Here is a 19,000-nt window from a genome sequence, read left to right as displayed (position 1 = left end):
TGCTAGAAACAACGAACTAAGGAAATTTCCACCCTTAAGCCCCACTCCCCTGATTGGCAAAAGCCTCTCCTAAAACACTACTTAATAAAGTCCCATCAGTATACTTCACTCCCTCTTTTCAGAGGTCACTAACTCCTGAGCACCCTCATATCCACCTAGGCTTACTGGTGTTTTTGCCTAAGTCTTAGCACTGGTACTCTTTCCCGCTTCCTAGTTCTGGAACCATCAAACAGCCATCAAGTCAAATTCTTCCATTGTTCTGGGATGGGATGTGTTGGATCTACTTCTTTATGAATTCACCCCAAAGTATCCATTGGAATATATAAGCTCCATTAGAAAAGGGTCTATCTTTCCTATTCTATTTGTATTCCCAGTACATAGAACATAGTAAGCATTTAATAAATGCCATTTAAAAGTTCATTCAATGAAACAAAATATCTACACTAAAGAAAAAAAAGGCAAATTAACTATCCAAAAACAACTAACTTGGAAGTAGGGGAAAAAGCAATTTAAGCAACATATAATTCCATGAAAAATATGACCAAATGAAAAATTGGATTACTGTATTTCAAAAAATCATAAGAGAAACTGCCTACACTTATTAGAGTCAGAGAGCAAATTTAAAGTTGAAATACTCCATTGATTGGTTACTACCTGAAAGAAGTCCCAAGTGGAAAATCAATCTCAATTTCAATCTCAATCAATCTCTCTCTCTCTCTCTCTCCCCCCCCCCCACATTCAGACACAAGATAATGCCGCAATTATAAAGGAAAGGAAATATTGCAATGCAACATACCAAATGACACAAAGAAAACATCAAAACAACTAGAGTAATTTACCTGCAAAACTAAGGTTAATTCTCTAGGGGCAAAAAAAGAAAGGAGATGGGGGGACATTTAATCAAAGAAGGAACTTTCAAGTATTCCTGATGAAGAGAGCAGAGATGAATAGAATCTTTCAAGTACAAATATAGCAGGGGAAAAAAACTGCAAAGCTAGATGCACTGGCCAATTAGAAAGGGATAGATGATAATGAAGTGCTTACATTCCAAATGAGGAAGAATAAACAATTAGCTCTTCAAATTCCTGCTTTCAGAAAGATCATAAAGAGAAAACAAAGACAAATGGAGAGCCTGGGTATGGTTCGGATTTATTTTGTTGGTTTAAAAAGAAAAAAGAAAATGGAAGAAAAAAAGTAATATAGCAAAGAAATGAAGAGGAAAAAGTCATTTCTCATAATTGTTATGGGCAATAATACTATAAAAATATGGTGGTGGGAAAGAACGAGCATCTTATGATTTTTTTATTCTGCAATTTTTATTGGAATAAGGCAAATGAGATTCAATACACAGGTTAAGAGAAATCAAGTAAGTTCAATAGGGAAATAAGTAAATCTATATTTAAAAGGCAGGAAATAATCACAAGCAAAACAAATATCAACTAAAGAATAATCATAAAAGTGGGGTCAAAAGTAGAGTAAAAAAAATCTAAGAACTGGGGCAGCTGGGTGGCTCAGTGGATTGAGAGCCAGGCCCAGAGAAAGGAGGTCCTGGGTTCAAATCTGGCCTCAGACATTTCCTAGCTGTGTGACCCTAGGCAAGCCACTTGACCCCCATTGCCTAGCCCTTACCACTCTTCTGCCTTGGAACCAATACATAGTATTGATTCTAAGACAGAAGGTGAGGGTTTAAAAAAAAAATCATCTAAGAACCAATGACTTGGGTCTGGACAAAGAAGTAGCCAGATTACTAGTGTAGATCCCATTACTATTCTTTTCTCTATCATCTTTTTTCTTTTTCCTTTATAAACAAGTGGGAACACAAAAAAGAGGAAAAAACTTAAAAAGTTGATGGAAAAAATACAATTAATTATCATACTGGTGAATGTTAAATGAGTTTAACTCTCAAAATGGTAGAAGGTAGTAGAATGGATTAGAAAACAATCCCACAATAAATAACAAGAAAACACAAAACAAAAGAGTTGAATTTAATAAAGGCCTTAAGCAAATCCAAAAGAGGTAACAATGAAAATATCTAGCAAATTAGGGAAGGTAATAAAAGATAAGAATAGTCAAGGATGGAAGACATATGGAAAAAATGGGAATGCTAATGCACTGTTGGTGGAGCTCTGAATTATTTTAACCTTTCTTGAAAGCAACACAGAATTATGCAAATAAAGTAGCTAAAATGACCAAAGATTTCACTGCTACACATATAACCCAAGAAAGTCACTGATAAAAGTCTCTAGATACACCAAAATATTTATGGCAGCACCTTGTCATAGCAAAGAACTATAAACAAACTAGATGTCCATCAAACTGGGAATGGCTAGACCATAGCATGTATATTTAAAGGAATATTAATGTGCTTTAAGAAAATACAAACATGATAAATATAAAACACTGAAAGACATAAATTGATGCAAAGTAAAAAGAAGTCAGAAAATAATACACATGATGACTAAATCACTGGGAAGAACTTCTACAAAACAATAAAAAATTAATGTTGTAAGATTAAAAAGAACAAGATTGGCCTAAAAAAAAGATATGGGACGATGACTCTTAAGTGTGAGATATTATGCATTAAATCAATCCCCCTCCCACAAAAATGGACATGTTTTGCTGAGTTGTATCTCTCCTTTTTTCATTATAAACATTCTTTAGTATAAGGGAAGACCCACTGAGAAGGGGGAGAAAAGGATATAAGAGAAAAAGGAGGCAATATAAAAACAAAGCTTTTTTTAAATGAGGTTCAACCATATGATCTCTAGGACAAGTTCTAGTTTTAATGTTCTATGATTCTATGAATGGCTTTTTGTGGAAAATCCTAGAAGAATAACAGCACTAATATAATATATTATATATTAATATATGTAATATAATAATAACATATAATAATATAATAATGATAATGTGTCTAAAGTAGGGATTTTTAATCCTTTTGTATCATGGATCACTTTGTCAATGAAAATTGGTACATTCTTTACAACTTCTAGTTTCAGAGTTACTTGGATCACCGAGAGATTAGACACTGAACAGTAGAACATTTAAGTTACTTAAAGCAAAATTCAACCAATCAAAACCTTTAAGAGCTGGAGATTCAATAGATTTTAGATCCAGACAAATTTAACAGCAAGATAAGTAAGAAAATAAGGACCAGAACAGAATTAAAGAAATGTCATTTAAGATAAACTTCTATATCAACTACTCAATTTTGCATAGTACCTTTGTAAAAACTTATCCCATTCAAGGGCATTCATTAAAAAAATTTTTTTAAATCAATAAAATGCAGAAAAGTCCTACTCCCTTCTGGGCAAGAAAATAACATATGTATTTCACCTACCCTCTTACTGTATTATTTGTCTCAGGATCATCTGGGTCCAAAGTTTCTTTTAAGAAGTTTATATAATGAATCCAAAGATCAACACTAAGAGGTATTGCCTGAAGCCCTCGTCGATAAACCTAAGAAGAAAACAACAAACTGTACTTCAAATATTTATTTATTTCTTAAAAGAGAGGCAACACTGTGTTATCCGGTGAACCTTAGAAATACTAATTACTGGAATTTTGTTTAAATAATCTACCATTACCATTTGGGTGGAGGTTGGATAGAACATGGCAATGTTCTGATCCCCACGTGCAGAATCTTGATCTTCAAAGCGCAGCAGTCCCTGCATTCTGACCGGGTTGTGTGGGCAGGCTTTGGGGTACAGACCATAGGGCACAGACCCATTAGAGCATCAATGACAGCGTCTGACCAAAAATGCAATAAGACGTAGCAAATGTGACTAGCAAACCAACTATATTATTTGGAAAATGAGAAATAAATGTAAGTGAGAAAAGCCCTGCCCTACTTGTTAAGCTGCAGTGTAATACAGAGGCTTGCACTGCAAAGCTTGACAAACTGTTGAGGTTTTACGCACCTGCCAACAAAGAGAGAAAATATTAGCTACAAATGCCACAAGAGTGACAAATGCAAATAAAATACCCTATTAAACTATTTGAGAATAGATGATAGGTACTGCCAGTCAAAAAAAAAAAGTTTTGTTATTATTTGGCTTGCAGTACCTATCCGTGTTAACTTCATTCAGTGATGTACGCACCTCATCTGATTGTTTAATGTTGTCATGGCGTTTTTCAAGGTCTGCATACTTTTTCCAATAACCATAGCAATATGGATAATGTGTAAAAAATTTGTCAAACGCTTTTCTGGCAGCCAGCAAGTGATTCTGATGGGGAGAAAAAAAAAAACAAGTAGAATGTTTTTAAAAATCTTATTCATTACATAACAAACACAAGCCATTCTTTATCAAATATATTTGTGAATACTATCTAAATATATTTTCAAATTAAATAACAGAATGGATTAGAAGAAATACCAAGTAACAATTTATATTGTGCTTAAGGTTGCAAAGCAGTATATAAACATTATCTCATCTAGTCCTCCTGACAACCTTAAGAAGCAGATGCTATTATTATCATCACTTTACAAGTGAGGAAACTGCCACTGAGATTACATTACTTGCCCAACATCACAAAACTTACTAAGTATCAAAGACCAATTCAAAAGTAAGTTTTTCTGACTCCAATGCCAATCTTCATCCCATTAAGCCACTCTGTCTCTCATGAAAAAATAGGCTTAAATCAAAAGGATGCTGATGAGCATAGTTCTACAATTAAAATGCTAGCTGACTTTGAAACAGAAGCCATTAAATCTAATTGTGAGCATAATTTAACTTTCAATAACATAAGCTAATACTAATAATTCCCATAAAGATGATGCTAGAAATACTTCTCTAATATCAACATTATTAAACATGTGCTCGTTTTATATTTTGTCCTACCAGATATAAGGATTAGACAAGAACTTTTAAGCAAAATCACATTATAAAAATACCATTTTCTTCCATTTAAAAAGTCTCATTATGGTCTGAAAAGCACTATAAAGCCAAACAATTTGATGTATAAAATTTCAAGAATAAAGGCCTACCTGATAAAATTAAATTTTATGTTTCCCCTCATCCTTAATTTAAACAATTACTAACCTCTTGTTCTACATACTGCAGCAAATATACCCAGCCAGTAAAATCTTGGAGATTATTTTCTACAGCTTTCCAAAACTTTTCATATTCTGGAGGAAATTGTGCTTCAGTGTCTGTCACTGGTAGTTCTACATTTGAAATTTCATTTTCCTCTGTATTTTCTTCATTCACATTGGGAGAGCCATCAGGTGACTGTTCCATTTCTATAACATTCATAATCTCAGTACTGAAATCAGTGGTCTGCTCTATGGCTACCTCAGAACCATTGCTTGCATTGCCATTGCTAGAATTGCTGTACTCATCCATATGAGCAGAATTCTGCATAGTTGCTGATGTATTCTGTTAAACAATGACCTGTGAAAACATACAATAAAAATCACCATCTTCTAAAAGATAATAAAATAGCACAACATGCAGTCAACCCTCATTAATGAAATGCAAAAGAAATGTAAACTTAAGTGCTCAAATTTATCACCCTCCAAATCATAATACTAATAATATATCTTTTCATCATTTGTTCTGAACACTTAGTACAAGTTACTTATATCTACAAAACATACAAGGATAAATGAGTATGCATCTAGAAAGCCTATATACTAGGCATTGCTATTAAGGATAGGCTAATTATTGGGGAAATTGAGGACCAGAGAGGGGAAATGACTAGTCAAGACCCATCCCACCAATCTTCCCTTTCCCAAATGTATCCTCCCATTATTCAGGCTTGTAACCTCTAAATTACCCTCTTCTATTCACTCAACCCCCATGTTCAGTTACTAAATCTTGTCATTTCTATATCCCCAAGATCTTTCTATCTAAAATCCCACTTCTCTACTCATACAGCCATCACCCTCTTAATTCAGTTCCTCATTACTTCTGGCCTGCACTCCTAATTGGTCTCCCTACCACCTCAAATCTTGTCTTGTTTACAAAGTTGCTAAGATGATTTCCCAAAATGACTATATCACTTTTTTACTAAACACCCATGGTGGTTTGCCTGTAGGATAAAATATAAACTTCATACTCTGGGTTCAACCTATTTTTCAAAGTTCACTTACAATCCTCCTCTTTGCTCCCTCTACATATACTACAGTCTGACTATATTTCTCACTGTTTCTTACACATAATATTCCATCTCCCTGAGGGAGTTAAATATGGAAAATGATAATGGGAGGGTGGTTCTGTGCTGGAGGTTTTAAAAAGGAAAAATGAAGGGATAATAAGAGGAATATACTAGTGTAGAAAGACAAGTCAAGCAAGTATTTTAAATGTATACTATATGCAAGGCACTGCACTAAGCTCTAGAGAAAAAGAAAAGCAAAAAGTCCTTGCCCTCTAAGCTCATAATCTAAGGGGAATACAACATGAAAATTATTGTGTACAATAAGAGAGTTGGATAGACAAATAGATCTAGTTAAAAGTGTGTGTGTGTGTGTGTGTGTGTGTGTGTGTGTGTGTGTGTGTGTGTATGGCAAACTAGAAATAATCAGAGAGAAATCCCTAACATTAAGGAGGACAAGAAAAGGCTTCTTGCAGAAAGTAAAAATTTTGACTCGTACATCAGGGAAACCAGAAAAGACATAAGAGGAGAAAGTAAATTCCAGGTATGTGGGACAGCTAATGAAAAAAAATCCAAGGTAGTAGGATATGGAATGTCTTATGTGAAGAACAGCAAAGAAGCCTCAATCACCAGATCACAGAATAAGGTTTAAGTTGACTAAAAAGGCAGGAAGGACCAAGTCAAGAAGGATTCTAAGAGGATTTTTATATTTTATGCTGGTGGCTTTTGGGAGCTACTGGAACTTAATGTCAAAAATAACGATTTAGTAAAAAAGATGACCAGAAAGGGGATGGAATTTGCTCTTCCTATATATGGGGCATGTAAGAAGAGCACTATACAAACAGAAAAGGAATGGAAGGAATGGCCATTAAAATAAATCTCACTCATCTGAAGTAAAGTTGAACGAACATACAAAACAGCTTAATGTTGAAATACACCATCCTTGGAGGCAGCTGGGTGGCCCAGTGGATTGAAAGTCAGTGAGAACCCAGAGACGGGAAGTCCTGAGTTCAAACCTGACCTCAGACACTTCCTAGCCATGTAACCCTGGGCAAGTCACTTGACCTCCATTACCTAGCCCTTACCACTCTTCTGCCTTAGAACCAATACAAAGTATTGATTCTAAGATGGAAGGTAAGGGTTTTATTTAAAAATATATATATACACCATCCTCAACAAGTACAAAAGCAGGAATTGGGGTGGAGGGGGTGCCCAAGAGCGTTGAGTGGAGGAAGTGCAAAAAAAAAGAGAGATGTCAAACTAGGCTCTAAGAGAAGGGGTGTGCCCATTAACTGGGAAATAGCTGAACAAATTGTAATATATGAATGGAATAGAATACTATTATGTTGTAAGAAATAACAAGAGATGATTTTAGAGAATCCTGAGTAAAATAAACAGACCAAAAGCAAAATGAACAGAACAAGGAAAACAGTTTCTACAAAGGTAGAAACAGAGTAAAGAAAAGCAATTTTAAATGACTTAAGAACCCTGATCAATAAACTGATCAACAATACCTCCAGATGATCTGCTGAAACATATTATCCAATTGCTAACCAAGAGGTGATGGACAGAAGATATAAACTGATGGTTTCCCATACAATCCTTTTTAGGCTCTGTTGTGTATGTAGAAGTTATTGAGGGGGAAAGAGCAAAATTTAACTGCTTATTAGCAGTCATAAAAAATTATATTTCTAAAGTTCAAATGATTATTCACTTCTGAGGCTACAGACCTAGTATTTCATTCCCCAAATCCCAATTTCATGGCATAGGAAACATTCTATTACATTTACATCTGTTTACATTCCCAATATGAACTTCTAAATTGCAACGGAACTTGGTGACCTAAATATCCTTCATCTTTTCTTTTTGCTCAACTGAATCTTCACACATTAATTATGATTTTAAACAATTTTAAGTAAGTTTATGTAAATAAAGCAACATCTACTACAAATCTTTTCCCCCTTTTTCCTCAGGAAACAATTTCACTGGCAAAGAACACTACAAAAAGAAAACACCATAATTGCAAAGAGCCTCAGTTTTACAATTTATATTCCTGAGATGCCTGGGGCACTTAAAGGTTAAGGGATTTGTGGAGGCTTTCAAACCAAATTCTGGAGCCAACTCTAATTCAAAACAAAACCAAAAAAATTGTCAATATATTACAGTTGGTGACAGTGCAACAAGAATTGAAAAACTAGAAACTTAAGTTTCTATTTGCTACTAGCTGAAGTGCTAGAGAGGTCAAGAAGAGTCTGATACAAAGAAAAACAATTGAATGAGTGCTTAACTAGCTATTCAGAAACTGACAAACTAGGTAGGGTACTATTTGCCAGATAGTGATCTCAAATTTATCTTCTTACCAATTGCTGTTGATAAAATTCAGTACCTCGTGACGTATTGGATAGTTAGGATGGCGCTCAGATATTACTCATATCTGAAGCTAGGCTAAAGCTTAAACTCTCCTGAATGGCCCAAGGAAACTGAGTCACTGCCATTTCACAAAGAGACAGCAAAAAAGGACTTTCAATGGAGGTGTTTCTAGTTGCTGAAAACTAGAATGAAATAAGGACTGGACCTGTGATTTCATTGATAAAGGGAACTCCTAGGTCAAGAATTCCCTTTAACAATTCAGGCCAGCACTATTTTTTGCAATGTACTCTCTAAAAGAGTTTCTAGAGCAGGGGTCGGCAACCTTTTTGGTCGTGAGAGCCATAAACGCCACATTTTTCAAAATGTAATTTCGTGAGAGCCATACAGTGCTCACAGTGCACGCTCCTATAACAGAGCCTGAAAAAAATTGACTTTATGGCTCCTGCAGAAAGAGCCAGATATGGCTCAAGAGCCATACGTTGCCAACCCTGTTCTAGAGCATCCAAAAGTGGCTTGCAGAGGTTCATATTGCCAGCATGTATCAAGAGGTGGAACTTGGAGCCAAGTCTTCCTGTTTTTGAGGCCTATTCTAATCACTATACCATGCCGACTCAACTTAAAATGCCCATTAAAGTTGGCATGCAACTTCTCATGAGTTCCCCTTGCCTTAGGATTTTAAGATAAACATTTCCATCAGAGTACATTAACTCTCTTGTGTTATGACGAAGAGATGAGAAATGACTGCATTCCTCACAGAATACCATTAATAAAAAGAAAGGGGGGCAGGTAGGTAACTCAGTGGATAGTGTGAGGCCTAGAGTTGGGAAGATCTGGGTTCAAATCTGACCTCAGACACTTACTAGCTAGGTGACCTTGGGGGCAAGTAACTTAACCCTCAGTATTGTTGCTCATACCTTTATCTTTAGAGTTGTTAATAAGAAAGTAAAGGTTTAGGGAAAAAAAGGAGATGAAATGAGACAGGAAATAACAAGCAGGTCAGACTAACTAGAACATAAGATATAAAAAGAGGAAGTAATGTGCGGTAAGCCTGGATAGTGGGGGCAGGAAGAAATGACATTTTTAAGTGACTGGCTGAGGATCTGGGGAGGCAGGGAAAATACAATGCGTTCCATTATAGATACATGCAGTTTTAGATACCTATAGGACAGCAATTGTGAATCTATGGCACAGATACCAAAGATGGCCAGCAGAGCACTCAATGTGGGCAAGCAGCTACCCTTCCCCCCTCCACCTGTGGGGGGAGGGGGAGGGGAGACAGCACTTAAGTCTTTTTGGGAGGGGGAAATGATGTAGTTCTCAAGTCTCTGTGGGGAGGCCAGCACAGGGCTTGGGTCTAGGGCAGTGAGGGGCAAACCATTCCCCACAGGTCAGATCCAGGCCAAAAGCAATTCCCTAATCACTACGCCCCCACATCCAGATGTAGTGATTAGGGAATTGCTTAAGGCAGTGATGGGAAAACTGTGGTCTGGTCTAGGGGATGAGATGGGGGTGAAGCCTGGGTCTCTGCATCATCAGGTTCACCATCACTGCAGCATAGGACATGGAGATGGGAGATTTTCAGCAGGCAGTTGGTACTGAAACTGAATTTCAGGAAAAAATTTTCCTTGTGAGTCATCTGAATAGATAATGGAACCAGTTCTTGAACAAGAATTCCCTCTAAAACATACCCACTCACCTAGCAGTTATCCAGCTGCTGCCAGAAAAAGGTCTCTAATAGGAGACAAATCCAATCAACCCAAGGCAGCCCATTCCACTTCTGGATAGCTCTATATAGTTGAGGGTTGAATTCCTGAGCAAGGATTTGGCAACTTATATATCCCAAATATGAACAATAAAGTTAAAAAATATATAAAACTCACAAAATTTCATTAATTTAAAATTGTAAAATAACATTCAAGTCTGTTGTTCCGTTCCAAACTCTACAGACCATCAATCCCAAATGAAATATCTCATTTGAATATTATATACCTGTGAGGTAGATACTGCACAATATTACTGCCCACATTTACTGAACACTGGATTTGCAGTTAAAAGTCCCAAGTTGGAATCCCACATATACTATATGGATGAATCACAACATCTCTGCACCTGTGTTCTCTCTAGATCCTCCTGAAAATGTGGGATTGGATTATAAAGTTATCTTAGTTTCTTCCCAGCTCAAATCTAAGACTTTATGCTTAGATGCCAGGCTTCTTCCTTTGTGTTCCAAAGTGGCTCCCATATTTGCAAGTTTTACAAAAGGAGTACTGTATACAATGATTATGAAAGAGACTTCAAGGGATTAAAAAGTGGATCCATCTTAGGGAATCTTGTGAGAATGATTCACAAAGCTAGTTAAGTGTCAAGAATCCATTTTGTCAACTGTAGCCACAAGCCACAATTCGCATCTGCTCCTTTTTCTCCACTCATACAATACTATCCTGCATCATTGGATGCATCAGAGCAGCCTCCAATTAATTATCGTTTTAAGACCATACCAAGCTGGCTCAAACCAGTCTTTCCTCTTAGAAGGCGGTGTTAACTTATTCTACACCTCATGTTTCTTCTTTGCATAGGTTACCAATGCCTGAAACACTCTCCCTTCTTTACCTCTAACACCTAGAATTCCTAATTCCCTTCAAAGTTCAGCTCAAATGCCATGTAAATCTTTTTCTTGACTCTCTTATTTCTCCCAGTGTTTCCCTCCCCATACCCAAATTATTTTGTATATATTTTCTACTTATCTGTATACATTTCCCTCCAACAGACAATAAGTTTATTAAGGGCAGGGACTATTAAAAGTTTATCTTTGTATCCTCCCAATTCCTTCCATAAAGCATCTTGACACAAAGTAGGTGCTTAATAAATGCTTGCTAAATTGTCAGTCTAAGGGGCTCAGTGGATAGTGCTAGGAGAGTGCCTGGATTAAAGTCAGGTCTCTCACTTACATCCTAACTTCATGACCCTGGGCAAGTTACTTGATCCCAATTGTCTAGATTTTACTCTTCTACTATGGAACAAATACTTGTATTGCTTCTAAGAGAAGATAAGGTAAAAAAAAAGACTATTAGTTGCCATACAGTACATGAAACAGAATGCCTCCAATTGTATAAATGTGGTCTACCTAAAAATGTGCTAGCTATTACAAACAGGAGATACTAATTTAACAATAACTTGCCAATTTAGAATTTTAAGAGGCTTTTCAGATGATTTGAATGATCCATGGTTTTAAATTACATGTAAAAACATTTTTAACCTTTTTTAGTTTCAAATTCTCTTCTTCCTTCTAAGAAACACACATTTCTTTAAAAAGTGGGGGTGAGGGGTAGCTGAGTGGCTCACTGGAGTGAGAGCCAGGCCTAGTGACAGGAGGTCCTGGGTTCAAATCTGGCCTCAGACATTTCCTAGCTGTGTGACCCTGGGCAAGTCATTTAACCCCCATTGCTTAGTCCTTACCACTCTTCTGCCTTGGAAACAATACATAGTATTGATTCTAAGATGTAAAAGAGTTAAAAAAAAAAAAGTGGGGGGTGAGAAGAGATGCATTTTCTCTGAAAAAAATTCCTCTAGCCAACAATAAAAAAAAAAAATCACACCACAACTCTAATCATTATTTTCAGAAGCAGTTAATGCAATATTTAAATATTAAAGACCCCAAGGCTGATACCAACTAATGATTTGAGCTTATGTTATCTGTAAGTTTTTGAGCTTATCCTTATCTGTAAATTGAATATATCTTTCATTTATGATCTCCAAAGTCCCTTTAAATACTAGAGTCCATGCTTTTTGGTCTCTGTGTTTGCAAAACAACCTGAATCCTAGAAATCTTATTCTTTTCATTAATATTCAACTCCAAAATCCCCTTCATAAGCATTTAAAAGGTAAAAGTCACACTCATCCAAAGACACACCAGAGAGGATTTGGTTTTTGTTGTTTTAAATTACACCAACAGCATCCCTCCCCCCCAACACCAGCAAGCTAGAAGCACTATATTTTACCCATCTCCCTACCTTCACCACCAATTCTGCCTGTGTAAAGTGAAACAGACTATTGTAGAAATGAATAAAAAAGTCAATGAAGGTGTAGTGTAAAAAATGATAAATTGGAGCTGCTTGTATTATACTAAACCAAGATTACTTTTGGTCAGGTTACTTTGTTACTGTGTTTAAAACAAACACAACTTAGGCTAACATGGGCTCCAATTTAACAAAGTCCTTTAAGATATTCTAGGAATGACCTGAAATTTAACAAACGTGTAAATACTAATGTAGCAAAAGAGGAACCAAAAGTCTCAAATTATGGTAAACAAAAATGATCCTGCTCCGCTCAGTTTAAATAACTTCAGTTATTAAAAGTAAAATGAACATACGTCTACAAGTACCCTACAAGCCCAGAAGTTATGGAAAACTATTTACATCAAATTAAATTATAAATCTGAACAACCAAGGAAGTAATATTAAGTCTTTGACAGTGCCTTAAAAAATGCCTTTATTTAAAATAATTCTATATTTTAGCAAAACAAACAACATTTCTAAATAAGGACCTGCTGCTTCTATGCATAAAAAGAAAATTCCATTTCTATAAGGTTAGAATTGCATCCAGCTGTCTTGGAATCAATGCTGTGTATTGGCTCCAAGGCATTAGAGTGGTAAGGGTAGGCAACGGGGGTCAAGTGACTTGCCCAGGGTCACACAGCTGGGAAGTGTCTGAGGCCAGATTTGAACTTAGGACCTCCAGTCTCTAGACCTGGCTCTCAATCCACTGAGCTACCCAGCTGCCCCCTAAAGCAGCATTATTTTTAACTTAAAACTCTTCACTAAATCCCACCATCCCCTCAATTTATCATCCTACTATCACCCTTCCATTTCTCAAGTTTTTAAAAAGCTATCTACATTCATTTCTACTCCAAAATTATCAATAACCTCAATTGCCAAATCTGAGAGCCTATTCTCAATTCCTCAGCCTCAACATCTATGAAGCATTGACATTGTTGACTGCCCTGTGGGTTCTGGATATTCTTTCTTCTCTGTCCTCCTACCCACCTGACTGCTCTTATTCAATCTCTTTTACTAGATCCTTAACTATAAATATACCTCAAGCCTCTGGCTCTACACTTCCTGGCTAATTAATTCCCATGAGTTTGTTTAATCCCTATGAAGGTGATTCTTAGATCTATATAGACAGTGCAAGGCTCTCTCCTGGGCTCCAGTCCCACAAATCACCTATTTGACATTTCAGACTAAATGTTCTATATAAGTATCTTGAATTCAATATAGTCAAAACAAAAATCACATCATTTTTACAGTTACCCAGGGCAATAATCTAAGAGTCATCCTCAACTCCTCACTTCTCCAGATCCCACAAGCCCAGTTCAGTTGCCAAATTTTGTCCTTTGTACCTCTAAAGCATTTGCCACATTCTTGATATTCACACAACAATCATCTTAGTTCAGGTCCCTAATCATCTCTCACCTGGGTTATTTCAAAAGTCTAAACAAGTTTTGCCCTTCTCAAGTCTGTCCTCCCTCTTCCACACCAAGTCATTCTTTTTTTATTTTTCAAAGTCTTACCTTCCGTCTTGGAGTCAACACTGGGTATTGGCTCTAAGGTAGAAGAGTGATAAGGGCTAGGCAATGGGGGTCAAGTGACTTGCCCAGGGTCAAACAGCTATGAAGTGTCTGGGGCCATATTTGAACCTAGGACCTCTCACCTCTAGGTCTGGCTCTCAATCCACTGAGCTACCCAGCTGCCCTCTTCTTCCCTTCCCCCCCCCCCATTCTTCATTCAACTAACAGCCATTTTCCTAAAGCTCAGATTCAACCATATCACTTCACTAATCAACAAACTAGTGATTTCTTATTATCTCTAGGATAAAATATAAACTTCTGTCTGGCATTTAAAGCCCTAAATCTGGTCTCAATCTATCTTTCCAAACTTATGCTTCACCTTCACACTCTCTAAAGTCCAGCCCCAAAAGCCTCTCATACTGGACACTATTTTTCATCTGTCTCCCATGCCTAGAATGCTTTCTACCTTCATCTGTGACTCTTTAAGAATGTCTAGTTCCCCCCCAAAGAATCAGATCAAACTCTACCTTTAACATTAAGTCTTCCCTAAATCCAGCCCAGCTGTTAGTATTCGTCTCAAAAAACGTGTCTTGTCTTTTTTCTGCTTATAAAAATGTGCTGACATTCCCCTACTAACCAATGAATGTAAACTCCTTGAGAAAGGCCTTTCATTTTTTATCTTTATTATCCCCATGCCCTAACAACAAAAAAGAATACATTTAAAGGAACGTATTAACTTATTTGTTGATTAATACTGCCAAACGGGAATGAAAAACACTGGAGCTGGTCAAACTCTCAGGAGAAAAAGTTGGGCTCTAAACTGACTGCTTAAATTCTCTTCCTGTTCCTGAAATGCCAAATTAAAAGGGAACTTTGGTTTATCTTTGCAACGCTGCTACGCTGCTGCCTGCTTAAGGTCTAGCGTTTAAACACAGTGGCTAAGACTCCAGAATGTGCTTAAAGCGCTGGCAGAAAGACCCGAAAATGAGATTTTCTATACCTAGGAGAGAAGACTGAGACTTAAAACTTCCTAGGATTGGTCCGGAACCCTGGCCCTCGCCCCGCCCCCATCCTGAACTGATTTCAACTTCAGAGGAATGGGGGAGGGGGCGAGAAAGCTATACCCTCAGGATACCTGGGAAGCAGCAAGACCCAACCCAAATTCTAAAGCGGCGTCACCAGCGTAAAAGCCCGCGGCGATAGGGCCAAGTGAGGGTCCGGGAGGAACGGAGGGGAGAGGAGATGGGAAAGGGAAGGAGGGAGTTACCAGGCGCTCCGGGCTCCAAGTCTAAACCAGGCCGCAAGCGCCCATGGGGTGGGGGATGGGGAGGTGGTTAGGCCCAGGGCCGCAACGAGCCAGACCTTACCCCCAGAGAAGTCAGTCGCCGGCTCCCCGCTAGCGCCTCTACCTCGCCGCCTGACCCGAACTAACCTTAAGCTGGAAGCCGTTCAATGCCATTAAGGAGAGACTTGGGCCTAGATCCCCACAAAATGAGCCCACACAGCCACGTCTGCTTCGGCTGCCGCGGCTTCAGCTACTGCGGCTGCGGAAGCTCTTGGCGCCCCGCCCACGACGCTCCGAAAGCTCAATGCGCATGCGTCCGCATTCCTCTCGCGGGCAGGCGGCGTCACGTGTTTTTCGACTGCGCTCCACCCACTCTGTGATCAGTCCTCCTGATCTTGAACTATGTCCTTTGAATCTGTCTTCTTTTACTCAGGTCACCTAACCTGTTGCATGCCCCATAAGCTGGCGCCCCGCTGACTCTGGTGCGCTTCACTTACTCTACCAGTCTCACTTGAGCAGAGCGCGGGAAGTCTCTGCAGCTGGCCTACTTCTCCGAATGTGCTCCACTCACACACTGCAGGCCTCACCTGAGCTAAATTAAGGGAAGGTCCCGCTGCTGGCGCTGCCCTACTTCGCTGCATACTGCCAAGTTAATAAATTGATTAAGAGCCTACTCTGTACTCAGCTTTGGGAAAAAGCTAAAACAGCCCTTGCTCTCAAGTCCAATACTAAAATTAGGGATTTAAAAAAAATCAAACCAGAGTCCAATTCTGGAGTTCAGAGAGTCATTATACCTTTATGCTACTCTCAAAGGTTAAAAATAATTATGGCGTGACAGCAGGATTTATACCTTTTAGGGAAATGCTCAGCAGTATTTTATCCAGCCCTTTAGTGGTTATGAGAGTCCTGCCATGAAATCATACCACTTCCAAGTGGGGAAATGCTTTAGTCGAGATAACTGGATTTTTGCTTTTTAGGGAAATGGTACTTTATCCAACCCTTTATCCAGCTCCACCCATCCACCTAAGAGCTAGAAACACCCAAGACAACAAAGAGCAGGAATACTGGAGTGGTTTTCCAGAAGAGAAAACAGAAGTAAATAGGGTTAGCTGACTTGCCAAAGTCTGAGAACACATTTGGACTAAGATCTTCTTGAACCTATGCCTGAATTCTATCCATAGCTACCCACTAATAATTCTTAAATGTATCACAGTTAAAAAAAACTGACTTTTAAAAAAGCAACAATGTTGCTATCATTTTGCAAATTGTTATGACTGTTTCAATCCGCATCAGGTCATATAAATCCTACCAGGTCTGTGTTCTTTTCTAAACCCTACAGTTAATGAACCTATCTGCCAAATGTGAATTAAAATTAGTCATCTTGAAGGGGGCAGCTCAGTAGCTCAGTGGATTGAGAGTCAGGCCTAGAGATGGGAGGTCCTAGGTTCAAATCTGACCTCAGACACTTCCCAGCCGTGTGACCCTGGGCAAGTCACTTGACCCCCATTGCCCACCCTTACCACTCTTCCACCTAGAAGCCAATACACAGAAGTTAAGGGTTTAGAAAAAAAAAAAAGACAATTGCTATAAAATTAGTCATCTTGGGAATCACCTTGAATGGAGATTCAGTTGTTAATAACCTCTTTTCTAGTTTCTTATAACTCATAAACTTTGTTCCTCCCACAAGACAATCTAAAATTTTTTAATAATGCAACTGCACAATTGCAGTTTTCCCAACCTCAATCTAAAATGTCAGGGGGTTAGGGGGCAGTGTATATTTCTTAATCAAAAAGGCTTTAATGCTCCTGTGTGAATTAGAACTCTAAAGGGGATCTTGAAATAACTAGAAGTACCATTTTTAGCCACTATTCAAAATGAGAGAACCAGGAAACACATTTTTTAAATGGAATATATTTTGCCAGAGTGAGAAAATGTGGAGCAATGGCTCACATAGTAGCCTGAGACAGTGTTCCCCAGATTTGCAGAGAGAGGTGTGGCCATGGCTAAAGTCATTGACGGCAACTAAATGACCCAAGATTTACAGGAAAAACCCCTAATCTGTAGGAAAATACAATCCTCCATTTAAAGGACACATTCAAGCCTTCCTTCAAATTAACATTTTTAAGAAAATGTGGGGGAGACAGAGATTTTAATTCAGAGATAAAGGACAGGAATGTTAAATTACTGTGGATATAAAAGGGGGAGTTCAGGACTGGATTATCTAGGAAGGCTGATGTTTTACCACCAATACAAAAGGATGATTTCAGCCATGGGCTAGAGGATCTGGGAGAGGTCTCTGACAAGGTCAGTCTGGGACATTCCCAAAGGACAAGTGACAAGGGCATTGTGCAGAGATGGCAGGGACCCTGTACCCCTTAACTCAGGCAAGCAGTGAATAAGGAAATTCCCTTCCCCCTTCCTATCAGTGACAGCAAGGAAAAGACAATTATCCTTGGACATCCTTTAAATTGAGATAGACAAAGATGGGGCCACACCTTAATAACCTAAGCTCTCATATATTTTTTAAAGTGGTAAAACTTTGAAATTTCCAAGGTCCCCTCAATTTCTTTTTTTAGAAACATTTTCCATGGTTACATGATTCATGTTCTTACTTTCCCCTTCATCCCCCCAAACCCCACCCATAGCCTACGAGCATTTCCACTGGTTTTAACATGTGTCATCTATCAAGACCTATTTCCATATTATTGATAGTTGCATTGGTGTGGTCCTTTCTAGTCTACATCCCCAATCAGGCAATGAGGAGACTAAGCTATCACTCTTTGCAAATGATATGATGATCTATTTAAAAAATCCTAGAGAATCAACTAAAAAGCTAGTAGAAAGAATCAACAACTTTAACAAAGTTGCAGGATGCAAAATAAATGCACATAAATCATCAGCATTTCTATATATTTCCAACACATCACAGCAGCAAGAGGTAGAAAGAGAAACACCATTTAAAATCACCCTAGTCAATATAAAATATTTAGGAATCTATCTACCAAAACAAACACAGGAATTATATGAATACAACTACAAAACACTTTCCAAAAAATTAAAACAAGATCTAAACAATTAGAAAAACATTGATTGCTCATGGGGAGGATGAGCTAACAAAATAAAAATGACCATTCTACCAAAATTAATTTACTTATTTAGTACCATACCTATCAAACTACCAAAAACTTTTTTACTGAATTAGAAAAAACTATTACAAAGTTCATTTGGAAGAACAAAAGATCAAGAATATCAAGGGAAATAATGAAAAAAAGCCGTGAAGGAAGTTGGCCTAGCAGTACCAGATCTTAAACTATACTATAAAGCAGTGGTCATCAAAACAATATGGTAGGGGGCAGCTGGGTAGCTCAGTCAGAGTCAGGCCTAGAGATGGGAGGTCCTAGGTTCAAATCCGACCTCAGACACTTCCCAGCTGTGTAACCCTGGGCAAGTCACTTGACCCCCATTGCCCACCCTTACCTTCTTCTACCTAGGAGCCAATACAGAAGTTAAGGGTTAAAAAAAATTTAAAAAAAAAAAAACAAACCAATATGGTACTGGCAAAGAGACAGAAAAGAGGATCAATGGAATAGACTTGGGGTAAGTGATGTCAGCAAGACAGTGTATGGTCCCCTCAATTTCCACTCCACACAGTAGTGACTGATTTTTGCCATTTTTTTTTTGTA

The 19,000-nt window shown here is 38.0% G+C and overlaps 1 protein-coding gene across 1 annotated transcript in view; it reads right to left on the bottom strand.

Moving 5' to 3' along the window:
• The window catches only part of PRPF39 (pre-mRNA processing factor 39), a 42,656-nt gene extending 27,116 nt beyond the window's left edge, over window positions 1-15,540 (bottom strand). The window contains exons 1-4 of the mRNA XM_044664907.1: window positions 15,465-15,540; window positions 5,043-5,393; window positions 4,101-4,226; window positions 3,341-3,459 (exon numbers count right to left, since the gene is read on the bottom strand). Coding sequence (XP_044520842.1) covers window positions 3,341-3,459; window positions 4,101-4,226; window positions 5,043-5,363 — 566 coding nt within the window. The 5' untranslated portion in view covers window positions 5,364-5,393; window positions 15,465-15,540. The remainder of the gene's footprint in view (window positions 1-3,340; window positions 3,460-4,100; window positions 4,227-5,042; window positions 5,394-15,464) is intronic.
• Window positions 15,541-19,000: the final 3,460 nt, after the last annotated feature.

Source organism: Gracilinanus agilis, chromosome 2, assembly GCF_016433145.1.
Source record: "Gracilinanus agilis isolate LMUSP501 chromosome 2, AgileGrace, whole genome shotgun sequence".
NCBI lineage: Eukaryota > Metazoa > Chordata > Mammalia > Didelphimorphia > Didelphidae > Gracilinanus > Gracilinanus agilis.
Note: the sequence above shows the minus strand (reverse complement) of the source record. Positions and strands in the feature narration are given on the sequence as shown.